This window comes from Aulonocara stuartgranti (genome assembly GCF_965226115.1).
Source record: "Aulonocara stuartgranti genome assembly, chromosome: 10".
NCBI classification, from domain to species: domain Eukaryota; kingdom Metazoa; phylum Chordata; class Actinopteri; order Cichliformes; family Cichlidae; genus Aulonocara; species Aulonocara stuartgranti.
In genome coordinates this window covers 10,829,646-10,844,078 of record NC_138946.1, presented here as the reverse complement: position 1 = coordinate 10,844,078, position 14,433 = coordinate 10,829,646, and the positions used below count along the sequence as shown (strand labels likewise).

The 14,433-nt window shown below is 40.9% G+C and overlaps 1 protein-coding gene across 1 annotated transcript; it reads right to left on the bottom strand.

Annotated features, from left to right (window-relative positions):
• Window positions 1–2,741: 2,741 nt before the first annotated feature.
• On the bottom strand, window positions 2,742–13,240 carry ppp2cab (protein phosphatase 2 catalytic subunit alpha b). Its single transcript, XM_082549432.1, has 7 exons — window positions 12,892–13,240; window positions 4,961–5,170; window positions 4,663–4,836; window positions 4,465–4,554; window positions 4,182–4,343; window positions 3,710–3,828; window positions 2,742–3,550 (listed from the first exon to the last, which is right to left on the bottom strand). The coding sequence occupies exons 1-7, from the start codon at window positions 12,991–12,993 to the stop codon at window positions 3,478–3,480; spliced, it is 930 nt and encodes a 309-aa protein (XP_082405558.1). The 5' UTR covers window positions 12,994–13,240; the 3' UTR covers window positions 2,742–3,477.
• Between the last annotated feature and the right edge of the window lie 1,193 nt (window positions 13,241–14,433).

Below are 14,433 nucleotides of genomic sequence, written 5' to 3'. Positions count from 1 at the left end.
CAGAGGCCAGCAGGTCAAACAGGTGGTGAGCGGGGTGCAAGGGGTCACCTGTCTTGGTTTTCCTTAGACAGGAGGACCTAGTGATGGTCTCCAGGGGTGGAGACCATCCAATTATATTTTGGGTGGTGTTAATTACCCTCTGGGCAGCCTGTTCTCAGTTGTGGCCTCTGCCTACCCAGGCAGTAGGAGAGCACGCTCTCCACTGAGGAGCGGTAGAAAGCCAGCAGCAGCTTCTGCTGCAGGTTATCCTGGCTAAGGACAAGGAGGAAGTGCAGCCACTGCTGGGCCTTCCTTACCAGGATGTTGGTGTTGTGGCTGTAGGTGAGATCAGCAGAGATGTGGGTGCCCAGAAACCTGAAGATGAAGACAGAGTCAACCTGTTCTCCATTTATAATGAGAGGGTAGTGGACTTGTCTGTGCCTCCTGAAGTCCATTATGAGTTCTTTTCTTTTAAGGACTTTCAGCTTCAGGTTATTTTCTGACCACCAGCAGGACAAGTGGTGGTCTCAAACTGAGCAAAGAAGGTGTTGAGCTCCTCTGCAAGTTTGAGGCTGCTGTTAAGGGTTGGAAGGCTCTGGCCATGTAGTTGGCGAGGGCTTGGATGCCTCTCCACGCCTGGTGGGGGTTGTTAAAGCGTACATTGGCCCACTTTAATGCTGTCCTACCTTTTCTAGACTGTTTTTTACTAAGACAGTCTAGCAAAGTCTCAAACATTTGAGATGTTTAACATTGCTGTGTAATTATAATCTTTTTCTTCTGGTTGTTCCCTTTAACAATCTGCTGAGCATCATCTCAATCATCACCCCAGTATCCTGACCTGTCAGAAAAACCCTCTGCTTTTCTTCCTTGTCTGTGGTCTTGCTCTTCTGCTGCTGCCTGGGAGCTCCCTATTCATCATGCTTTGTCCTGTATATCAACTCTGTCTTCTCTGCACATGTCCAAAAAATCTCAGCTTCACCTCTCTAACTTTATCTCCAAACTGCTCAACCTAAACTGTCCCTGTGCTATACCAATTTCTAATCCTGTCCATCCTGCTCACTCCCAAATAAAAAATCTGAACATCTTCGGCTCTGCCACCTCCAGCTAAGCCTCCTCTCTTGTTTGGGGTCACTGTTTCCATATCATATAACCAGCTGCTCCCCCTTGTGCACTCTTTTCTTCACTGTCCGTTGTTTTGGATGGTCGACCGTTATACCTGTCCCCCCTGGATAAGCAGAAAAGAATGGATTGATGGATGTATAGCGCTACATACTATTCTAATCAGTTCAGCTATATTGTTATAGTTTGTGTTTAACCCAGTTATTATGACAAAGAAATTTCTCAGCTTTTGAAGCTAAAAGCATGCCTCGTCGTTTCGAACACGACAGGAAGGTTAATCATTTCAATGACTTTAATTGTTTATAAATCAGTGCAATAAATTCTGTTATTCTAAATGCTATCTTAAATATAAAGATATTCACGAATATAAGATTCACTTGGGATAGATTATATTAAATAAGCCTTGTTTCATACAGTAATTTCCAAATTATATCCCTGCATGTGGTGTTTATCAAACCGCAGCGTTTATTGTAGTATTTAGAGCTACCATTGGATGGCGCTTTTCCCCTATTACGGATCCTCTCAAGCGGTTTCCATGGTGCGCTCAAGTGTTCATTGAAAGTCATCCTTGAATTGATGCCACTTAATTTCAAAATAGTAAGTCATCACAGCACTTTAGCTGCAGTAGGACACAAAAAAATTCACAGTGGGTGTTATGACAGCTAAAAACTTTAATTTAAAAAATAAAAAGTCAGATACAGTCAACATTTTAATAAATTGTAATGTATTAGTTCTATAAGCATCCAAGTTCATAAAAGATCACTTATCTTTGGGGATATTAATGTTCTTTGAGGTTTCACCTCATAATTTGTGGAGTGGTCTAGGAGCAATCACCTGCTTCAGAATGTGAACAAGACCAGAAAGATGGTGCTTGACTTCAGAAAGGAAGAGGACAGCTCCACTGCCGGTACTCACCCTGTTAATGTGGTTGAGGAGTGCAGGTACCTGGGCTTCTACATAGACAACAGGTTGTATACCAGAATGAGAAGGGCAAGCTTGGTTTCCTCAAAAATCAATGGATGCAGCAAAGTAATGAAGACTTTTTATCACTGAGATGTAGTGACTGATGTTCCCTGTACTGTGGTTGGCTGGGGGAGGAGCAGCTTTAGAGCTGAGATACCAACTGAGTAAATTAACTGCCTAGCAAGGCTAGCTCTGTGATTAGCAGCAAACTGGACACTTTTGAAGCACTGGTGGAGAGCAAACCATCATGGTGGATCCTGACCACCTTCTCTAACAGTCTGTTTCAGCTCTGCTGAGACAAGGACAGCCATCGGAAGTCTTAACCACATGCTATCACCTTCTATAAAACAGTGATATCTGGCTGAGAGGCATCTGCCAGATTTTATTATTGGCTTTGCATCATCACTTAAATTGCTATAACAAAAAATAATTCCCCAAATATGAGATAAAGTACTTATCATCATAAGTAAAACACTTCTAATTAGCATTCCTAAGAGATAAAAGATTTAAAAAAAAAAAATAACTGGGTGCTCACGTTCATACTTGATCGCTGGGAAAATGCAAAATTGTGGTAAATGTTGGCATCAATGTACATTGAAATTTAATCCCAGGTCAATGCAAGGACAGTGTAATTCAAACCATAACATATGAGGACAAACAAGCAAAAACACAAGAGCATATTCACATCAAGAAGCCACCTTCGTCTTTATTAATAAAATTGTTTGGTTAATACAGATGCTGTAGCTCAGAGGGAGTCAGTGAGCTGAAGTGGATGAACACTCCATGTAATCTTAAACACCAAGCTGTGTGACTGCAAAAAACAAAACAAAACAAAGCAAAAAAAATAATAATTAAAAAAAACAAGAACAAGAAACCTTGTGTAGAGCTTGGGTTGGGAAGAAGAAAAAAAAGGGAAAAAAACAAACAAACATCTGTAGTGTGAAATCTTTTCCATATTTTGACATATGTTACATTTCTTTTCATTTACAAAAGTGCAAACAGATCACGTTCAGATCTACTCAATATAAGCCATGGCGCGTGGGACTCAAACAGCCGCATTCAAAGTAGCAAAATTTATGTCTTGGACCTCGGTGCCATCAGTCCAGCTACACAGTAACAGGAAAGGGAATTTAAACATTTCTGTTTTGTTTTTTCCATATAATGGGAAGATTCGCAATACAAGTCCTCGGCAATGGATATTGTTATGATTATGGCACACACTTTTTGGTCCATCCTCAGACACGGACATTGTTTTTTGCTAAATGCTTAAATAGTTGTTTTTTTCGTGTGTGTTGATATACAATGTGTACCGGTGTGCCTCCTGCTCCACCCCAAGTCTCTCACCCTCCCAGTTCATGTTGTCATCAGTTGAAAGTCATACTGTACAAATGTCAAAGGGCAATCAATAATCAGAGTTTACAGGAAGTAGTCTGGGGTGCGGCGAGTGACGTGGGGCTCCCCTCTGCGAGGCGCTGGATCAAACTGCAAGCTGGGTAGAAGGAGTAGAAAGAATAAATACGATTTGTTAACCACTATATGTTTTATATACAATTACAGCTGGGTCCCAAAGCTACCAGAATGCATCGTGCCTTAGACTTTACAGGGTTTAAAATAAAACCTAAAGGATTTAGGACTTTTCGGTACTTACAAAGAGTATTTTAGGGTGTCGTCTAGTTCCATGATTGCCGCCTGGTTGCCGCAGCGGTAGCAGTAGTTGGGAGCGCTAAATATTGTCACCACGTTCCTCTCGTGGCACCAGTTGTAACCCTGAGGGAGGCAGATGCATTATTCACTGGAAATGTATAATTCAGAATAAACTGCAACTCTAATGCAAATCTAAAACTGAACTCGCCCTTGAACTCTGTATGACTGGTTGATGGTGATATAACCATTTTGTCCCGATGTTCTCCGTAGCAGCGAGGCTTTCAACTCCATTTTTTGTACGGTTAGTGCACTTCCAAAGGTTGGAGGAGCTATTTATCGTAACGGCTCTTTGTTGCAGTTAAATTCATATTAGCGTGCTGACTGCCGGTTGGAATCAAGCCGTCTTTCCTGAGCTTATTCACCCCTCAGCAGCAGATGGATTATTTGTATGCACATCAAATGAGCCAGTGACATACCTCCATAACCAGCTGGTGGGCACGGGACACCAATGTGAGGCGGTTGGCGTGGTTGAAAGTCTCCGAAATGTCCTGACCGAATGTGTAGCCGGCTCCTCGCGGAGAGATGCCCCAGCCACCGCGGTCATCCGGGTCCGACCACAGCAGGTCACACATGGGACCCTACAGGAGACAAGGAGGAGGAAACAAATTGGTTTATGGGCTGGATGGACTTAAACAGCCACTCTTATTAGCTCAATTTAGCTTTCAAATATTATAGATGTATTTAAAATGTCATTGTTACCTCATGTGGCACTTCCTGTAAACGGTCCAATGCCCTAATATGATCCAGTGTATCTATGGATGGTGACAGGCCTCCATGAAGGCAGAAAATCTAGAGGGAGAGGAAGGAAACATGAATCTAATTAATATTTCCTCTACTAATGTTTGATTCTTTCAGAACATTACGCTTACATATGTGAAACCGAGTTTATATTCTTACCTGAGAGTCTACCAAGGCAGTGAGGGGCAGGTAATCGAACAGGTCTGTGAAGTACTTCCAAACATTGGCGTTACCATATTTCCGTAGACACTCGTCATAGAAGCCATACACTTGCGTGATCTGTCTGCTCTCGTGATTCCCTCTGAGGATTGTGATGCGCTCTTGGAAGCGAACCTGAGGAAAAAAAAAAAATAGCAGAGAAAAGATCTGAATGTTATTTTTTTTTATTCTCATTCAAATAAATAAATGAATACATTTCAGGTTTAGACAAAGTCAAATGTCAGAACATATCACATACCTTTAGTGCTACTAGTAAAGTGACGGTTTCTACAGAGTAGTACCCTCTGTCCACGTAATCTCCCATGAACAAGTAGTTTGTGTCTGGAGACTTCCCTCCGATCTTGAACAGCTCCATGAGGTCATGAAACTGGCCGTGCACGTCTCCGCACACAGTCACCGGACATCTCACCTCTTGAACGTTTGACTCCTTTGTCAGGATCTCCTTTGCCTGGTTGGAAAAAAGAAATAATTCAATAAATAAATCTGCCTGGTTCAGGGTTTGAAAAACAAATGATCCCCACTACCGAAACATGCCAAAAATGTACAAGTCTGAAATACCAAAAGGCAGCTGGGACAAAGCAACAATGGCCTAAGAACATTTTAAGTTTTATTCATCTAAACCTGCCACTGATTAGTTCCAACACAGAGGAAGTCATGTGATCCGTTAATCACATGCACAATACAATGTAATTTCCAGGGTCATTCTTTGTTCTTTATTTGAGAGCTGGACAATTTCCTGACATCCCAACTCCCCAATTTCCACATCAGCCTCCGGGGAATCCATTAAGATGCTACACAGTGATTATAGCATAAACCGAAACACCACCACCAGAAGCTCTCTATGGATGTAAACCTCTAAAATGCGTGTGTGTGTGTGTGTGTGTGTGTGTGTCTTTTATTAGTTTCCTGCAGGTCTGGCTTGCAGTGCTTGGAATTGCAGCTCTGGCTGCACTGCAACATTTCCCAAAAAAATCAATTAGTGTGATGCTCCACAACCCAAAAAAAAAAAAAAAATGATTGGAGACTGGCTGCTGCCACTTCTGGATGGAAAAACACTTGGTTTGCTCTGATTATTCATTTAAGAGGACTCAACCAAAGCCAAAAGTGCTGTAGCAATGTAACATGACCGCTACAGCTAAAAGTAGATGCGATGAGAAATGTTATTCTTAGACATAGTTCAATCGACTCAGAATTCACCGTGAAGCAGTCGAAAACCTGCCGAGCGTGAGTCACTGTGTGGCCTACAGCTAATGCTTCTGGGGGTGGAAAAAAAATAGGATACTGCTGTCTCATTCAATGCACACAGGAAAAATACACACCAAAAACCTGAAGCTGATATTTTATTTGAACAACCACTTTTTGGAGCCTCTCAGTTCAGAGCAGGGTTTTCTTTGGGGGGGGAGGGGGTAGAAATGTGTATTTTTTTCCAGCTTAAAAATATACCCTGGCATTCTGTGAATCATTTTCACCAGCCAGCTGCCTGCTTGTTATGCGGTCTTTAGCTGCAGTTGCCAGATTAAAACAAAACAATAGGAGAACACTTTAAACAGCATCAATACTAAATCTGGACACCCACAACAAGCCCCGTTCCTGGAGTCAGTCTAACGTGGCTCTCTTCCAGCCACGAAAGCCTAATGTTTTGTCAACGACGCAATCTGAGCAGCCGTGCATACTGTCCCCTTTAAACAACAGGGTGAGAGAGAGAATCGACAGAGTCAGAGTGCTATAGCTGGCCTGTCAACAGCAGATGGGACAAACTCAGAGTCAAAAGGACAGAGTTGCATCGCCGCACAATGCTGACCTATATAAAGCACGCCCCTCCACGTGCCCATACTGCCATGAGGCAGGAGGCTTTTCAGTGACTGGGCTTAGCTTGGCAGGCTGACCGCTGTTTCTGCCTTTAAAGCAATTGAGCTGCTAAGCCCAAGAGAATATTCTCGATGTCTGCATTAAAGTCAAACAGCGATAAGTTTTCATCCCAATCTCACGCCAACCCTTATTAGTGGCGTGAGGGGAAATAAACAAGCAAACAAACACGCACTTTAAGTAGGCCAGGTCAGGCTGTCTGGGATCCTCTTTACTTTTCACCGCTCTGCACTCAACTTCTTCATTTCCTTTGCTCACAGTTTCACTTTAATTAAGCACAACATGCAATTCAAACACTGTATAACTGGAGAAGAGCTAAAAAGACTAAATTAGTCTCGCAAAATCACGCAACAGTGATAGGAATCTAAACAGTTTTTTGTCATTGAGCACAATGACTACTATTCACTTTCCCAATAAGGCAGATGAGAAATATAAATTCAATAAAGAAATAAAATGTGTTATTTCCTCAGCCTTGAGGTTATCCACCATGTCTGAGGAACTCTCCAGCTAAAATAGTTTCAATAAAAACGGCAACTGCACACAGATAAAATAAATTAGACTTTTACGACTATATTTTTTTTACTCAGAAGCAACCAAAACAAGTATTTCAATAAGGTAAATAATACAAAAAAGATAGAAGCACAATTAAATATGAGCAAATAAAGTTCAACAAAACAAATGAACTCTTTCCCGCAAAGAGACGGAATTTGACGAGCTCCTCTGTACGCTTCATGACGAGTTTTGACATCTCATTATTTCTCAATAAAGATGTGGTTTGATAACCTTTAAAAGAGTTTCTGGGTTTTTCCAACAGTAGCTGCATAGGCAGAGATGCAAACCCAGTCATTTTGTTCTATAACCAGGCCTCAAATACGTCAGGCACAGCTCAGTTAAGAAAAGAGCTACGAGGACTGTTATCTACCGACACATCAAGGTTTTCCACTGAGTACATACACAATGAAATGTGAGGAAATCACAAAAAGATATGTGAGCCTTTGGCTTCGTATTTGTGACCGACCCACGAGCGTCTGCATCCATCCATTTATCATTTGAACGCTCTTAACAAGTTTTTGGGTGTAACATTTGATCTTCGGCTCTGTAACCTTACACTAAAGTCGATGTGTAATGTGTTCAGTGACGTATCAGGTGTCACCTCTGCGTGCCAGATTGGGTAAACTGATAACTTGATTAATGTAATGTGCTTTCTCTTTATAGCTTTATGCACAAAAAAGGGGTGGGGTGCCTGTCAATATCCTTCACAAAATGTCACTTTTATCACCTGGGATTAACTTCCGATTAAATATTACATAAACTGGAGAAGGTAAATCAATACAGTGTGACCTGATGTTAGGACTTTTCACTTCTCGAAATTTGAGATCGGATTTAGTGAAATCCACAAAACAGTGTGTGAGGCAACTGTTTATCCACGAGATGTCCAGTAACAGTATGTACTCTGGAAAGCTGTGATTGTGAAAAAGGATGACCGCACTGATTACTCAAGCACCTCGTCCAAAGTACAGATCACACCTGCCACAGAGAGCAAACTCTGCTAAGATTACGACTGCACTCAAGGCGCAGGACGGCCTGCGTTCAACAAAGTGCTTATTCAAGAGCCCCGATATGAAGTCAGCAGTTTTGGTCAGCTAAATCAGCCCATCAGTGTGGAAGAACCAGCCAAAGGCTCACCTGCAGACAGCTTCAGGTGAAATAAATCTGACAGCTCTGCAAGACTGTAACCACAAGCAATGACCTCACTCCTGATTTATGGTAGCTGAATGTTATGCATACTGCCAACCTCACCGAGTGAAACCACTGTAAAAATAATTAACACGAGCAGCAGACAAATGGTGGCAGGTTATGTCTGATTTCATCAGCATTTCTGCTATGACAGTATGAATTTTGATGACATGTATTTCACAACTCATTTTGCCTTGGATGCACTCAAAGACCACCGAGCAAACATCCATTTCTGATGTTTTTTTAATGAGTCAACCAGAGATACAAAAAAAGGTCAAGCAGATGACATCAGTTCTAACAAGTGGGTCAACTGCAGCAATGTGACCAAATTATTGCATCACTGTGGCACACTTTAGAGGTCTCTACACACCTGCGTCATTGCATTTCTTATCTACCCTTCAAGATGGTTCACCCAACGCAAGATTCAAGATGAAGTAGACCAAGTTAACATGTTTCGAAAGATAAGAAAATGACTGTGGCTGACTGCAGCCAAAATACCAAAAAACACACGCTATACAAATATGGCTTAAATGAAGTAGAAACAAAGTAGCACAAAAAGATGAAGGAGAACAAATAAATAGAATAGAAAAAAAAAAGAGGCCAATCCAAAAAATATATAAATCTACATATAATACAATAAGGAGCTTACAATATTACACACAGAAACCATCTCTGGATGATTATGTAACCCTTTAATAGGTTTATTTTTGGCCAAAGGAAAAAGCAGAAGGTCACAAAAAGGTTAACTCTCCCCATCTGTGACACATTATTCATTTAATCACATTTTCTCTGCAAAATTGACGGCAACATCAAACCAGTATCCAGTAAGCAGACCCCAGTCTGCAGTCACCTAATTCAAACCTGGCTCAGTGCTAAATTGTCAAACCAATGATCTTACTTCTGTGAAACAAACAACTTTTGCAACAACATCCAGACTCTTAAGAGTGAGGAGCCTACGATAATGCAAACTGGGGAAAAAATTAAAATCGCAATTAATCACGTTAAACAGAGGAACACTTCAAAGCATTGCCTCTCAGCACACTGACACCAGGCTGAGGCTCTGGTATGACCGGCCTTCTTGTGAGACAACTGGAAGGGCAGATTACACAGCACATCTCATTCCTCTGCACCCACACGCATCCCCAAAACAAACACGGCCTCTATCTGAGTCACAATGAACAGTGTTATCCTGAGTCACACACTCTGATCCCCTTAGCAACAAAGGCTTTCACAGTGTTAGTGATGCAACTCACAATCAATCATATCCTCGGCTATTTTTAAAATCCGGGAGGATGTTGTGTGGGAGCCTTCTGCTGAATGTATAAACAACATTCACTGGGTGGGAGGGGTGGATGGACAGATACAAGTAGACAGTGTGGAGAAACTGGGCTCCTGACAATGATACAGCCCCCCACCCACCCACCCTCAGCTGCTTTAATGGCATCTTTGCTCCATTAGGAAGGAAACAGGAGAGAGGAACGCTGCATCATTTGTGCAGCTCTTCCATCTACAGCACATGTGCTGTATCGCAGATGTATCACTCAATTATTAGCCGTTTGCTGATATACCAATATCAGTATTTATTACAGATGATATATAGAGATTTAAAAGGTAAAGAGGAGGCAGGAGAAACACCCTTCAACCATGTTATAAGTGTTGATGTGGCAGCCTGCAACTCCCCTGTCAGCAACACGTGCTTGCAATGCCACAAACATGACAGCTGGCTGAGTCTGGCGGAGAGTATACGGGCAATTTATGACTTATTATGACAAGTAAACAAACTGAATTATCATAATATCTCAGTAAGGATCTATTTAAAGGAAAATCTTCAGTTACAGTTGGAGAAATCATTTTTTGTGTGTCTGTAAAGAAAAGACTTGCTGAGATATCACATTTTAAATCCCTGAATATTGTCATCACTCTCAAAAATCCTATATCAGTCGGGATCTAATGTGCTGTGCCAGTATAGCTGTCTTAACAAGTGTTCGCAAGATCCGTCTGTCTTTGAGATAGTTTTTTTTCTGTATGTTGAACTATGTGCTAAATAAAAGAGGCTAGTATAAACAATCCCTGTGTGCTTTCCAACTAACTCCATTAATAAAAAGGCCAATTTATATGCCCAGCTAAGCACTGACCACCACCATCCCTCTAAGCCCTATGGAAAGGATCCCGTCCCTTTTTGGGATCCTGATACACAGTGTAATGAGCATTTAAAATTACTGGGACTCAAATGGAAACAAATATTGGGATTAACGTTCCACTTGAGAATACCAGACCTTTAAACTTCAGCACACAGAACTCCAAACATGGTAGCAGCATAAAAAGAAAAACAGACTCTGAAGACTGTCCAAAAAGAAAAGAAAAAAAGAAAAGAAAAAGCCTCTTCTGTCAGCATAAAGCCTAACAGCAAATTTATAATATTCACTATATACGCTGTCAAGTTATGGTGTCAGTCACTTGACTTCTGACACATAAATCTAACAATCAGAGGACAGGGTGTCAATTCTCCAGCAGGGGGAAGCCTAAAAATGGACCATGACCCAAGGCAGCAACACTATATAGCACGCTTTGGGCAAGAGAGCTTTCTAGAAACAGAAATCCTAGACAGATCAAGATCAGGATTAAAAAGCACAAAAAACAAATCCAAAACCCAAACAAAAAGAGTATTAATTAAAACAATCTGAGGAGAGAACAGTGGCAAAATGTTTAAGAGTAAATGCTCCTTTACAACCAGACATCCAGAGCCGGAAATCAGCACAGAGCAGGGAGATTGGGGTTAAGCTCAGCTCAGACCACAAAATCAAATGGCCAGTTATCAACCAAAGCAGAAGCATATGGGCATAACAACACTCATAACAAGTTAATTAAGGTTAGTTTAAAAAAAAAAAAAAAATTATAATAGTAAAGGAAGGAACCACCTTACACCAGCTTAAAGGTCAACTTCACACTGTGATGATAACATCAAAGGGAAATTACCATCAAGTCATTTTTCAGCTATTTTTAACTAATTCTATGTTTCCAAAGCAGTGATGCAAAAAAATAGAGCAAAGGACTAAGGAACTCAAATTGAAAATTACAATTCAGGCCAGGCATCACTTTCATCCATTAGGTCATGTTTAAGTTTGAAAACCGCCCACATTGCCGCCTCGAACAAGTCATCCTCTCCATTTATAGACATGAGTAAACAGAAGGTAGATAATGGACTCAGTTTCCTGACTACCTGTGAGAGCTGCTGAGGGGCAAAAAAAAAAGCACCACACACACAATCAGCTGGCAGTTTATTAGGCACATCTAATTAAAAACTAACAAGATTATTACTTTGATGGCACGATGTTTGTGGAAATTGCCTTGATTAAGACTTGCGGTGTTTTAGGAGACTGCAGTGTCTGCTGTTGCTGAATTGTGCCGAATTACAGGAGGCGTTTCTCTCATTTAGACTAGCCCTCATTCAGGGTGTTTCTTGGCTTAAAGGATTTTTATTGTCATTCTAACATTTGATGTGAAACAAAGTTTTGCACTCAGCGAACAAGAATGAGAACACCTAAGAACAACGCATACAGAACCAAAGGAGCAGGAAATACATTTGCATTGTAATTTAGCATAAATAAGAAGTGGTGGACAGTGCAGAGCCCAGTGGTTTCTCATGTTTGTTATCTTTGGCTGGGAGCAGCAGAGACTATAGAGCACATTTAGGGCACTGATGGGGCTTTGGCTACATAAACAAACATTATTCATCCACATGTAGTGAAGGTAAACAGACTGTGTTACCTTAATTAACAAGTCTGAGCAATTTGCTATTTTTTTTGGTCATTGGATAACCAAAAATGTATTTTAAGCTCGACTAAACTAAGCCCCACTTAGAAATAACTTGTTATAATTGGAGGGCCAAATGTCTTAAGTAGGTGCCAACTTTCTTTTTCTTTTTTTATTGCAGGAAAAAAACCCTCCTCGATATAAATTGACTGGCTGGATTTATTACCCTGTGCCGAGAGCTACACAGTAAGCTTTTCCTCACCTTTTCATTGCTCCAAGTGGCTGCACCTAAACTGGATACAATCAACCTTAATAGGCTAAATAAAAGGAGCCCAAAAGCCTGACTTTCTCACAAGAAATCAACTTTATCTCTTTCCATTTTGATGCCAGCTGGCCACATTTTTCTTTTACTATTTTCTAACAGCTTCCATACATAAATACTGAGGCATAAAATGAGGCAGAGCACTTCCACTCAGTAGCACGGCTAAGAGATGCTGCAGTCACTGTCAGTGTGAATGAGAAGGGCTGTAAATGTGGTATGTGACTTGAATTCAAAGCTTGTGGGTCATTCTAGCTGCCCGGTAAAGCACCAAGAAGCCCGAAAACTACCACATGTAATTTCTTATTTAGCGGTGTAAAGCTGTTTAAACAGAACAGAAGTCTGGGGCAACTCGTAATGATTGTCAAATCCATGCACAACGCAGTGAAATGTACACGATAGACGCCATTTTAAGAATGTCTGGAAGGCGGCGGTGAGGAGGGAGAAGACGTTAGCAATAAGTTAAGGGAGGGAATTAAAAAATAAAATCTTACCTTTTCACATAGTGTTTTTACTTGTCCCTCGGACAGCTGCTTGCATTCATTGAGCTGCTCGATCCACTGATCCAGTTCTTTCGTAAACGCCTTTTCGTCCATTTCTGTGTGTTTTCGGGTTTGCTGCAGTTTGTCACGTTAGCTAATTCGGGTTAGGAGACGACTCTCCCAGAGGTTACCGTCTCTCGAGGGCTTACAAAATGGCCACAGTAGAAGCTAATCACTCTCTTACTAATAGGCGCATGTATCGCTAACTGCCAGATCACTGTGATGATTTGACTGAATTGAAACTGGGAGAGGGAGGGAGAGGTGACAGTTAAGGATCCACCCTTGTCGAGCCGCTGGCGAGCAAATAACAAACTTCCGGTTGTGCTTCGAAATAAAAGCTTCTCGGCGGACAAGTTCTGAAATACACCCTTACCTAAAAGAAAAAAATAAGAAGAAGAACTTGCTAGGCTTAAACATAACAACAATGCAACTAGAAAAAACTAGCATCCGGCAAATAATCGAAAAAAAATAATAAGAGTCTTTAATTGACCACCTTTTACAACTTTTCTACGTATGTAAATTTTAATTTTATGTAAACAGCTCAAGTAAACATGGTCTGAATAAATTTCTGCCACACTCTGAAACTTACACAGTGACAAAGGTTGGTAAATATACATAACATATATCCCAGAATGTCGTCTATTATGGTAGATGTTTGAGGATATATTATTTTTATGATGATTGTTATTATTATGTGAAGATTGCGTCAGACTAGGGTATTGTTGAAAAATCTAATAATTTCCGGTCTAACGCTGTGTGGTCTACCTTTACTAAAAACAGAGCGCCGCCCGAAGCAACCAGAGACCTATGAAGGCTACTCACTGATTGGTTCGCTGAGCTGCTTCCTGTGCAGTTTCATTGGCTCGCTGTTTATTGGGGAAGTTACTAACACAAACCAAAGAGAATACGTCATGGCTCTGTGAAAGCATGCCGTGCATTTCACGTTGTGGCCATGATGTCACTGTTTTACCTCCTTGTTGTCAAGGCCAAAAAATGTAAACAAAACAAAAGACAGCGTTGTCTTTTAACCACGCTTTCTTTAACAGGCTTACCTTCCGCATTGTATTCATTCCTCTCAGTTTTCGGTCATAAATAAAGGTCGCTAGGCCCATTTAAAGGAGTTTATTGTTTGTGTACGGTATCAGCAAAACTGCCAAGTGATCTCACTCAGACTCAGTCCTAAAGCCAGTGACTTTCTAACAAAAACAACGATTAAAGATTCGTTGATAATATAATACATCTGTGCGTCACAATGTGCACTCATGATTCATCACTGTAATAAACATAATCAGAGTTAATCTTTCACCAAAAGTTCTCTCTTCACAGAAACACCAAGTTCACCTTTAAATAACACTATATTTCCAAACCATATTTACCTATATTGAATCGTTTATGAGGCACTTTATAAAAACTACAGTTCCCAGGTCAATTTATTTAATTGCCTGTATTTAGGCATGTCCCTTCGATAGCTCAGTTGGTAGAGCGGAGGACTGT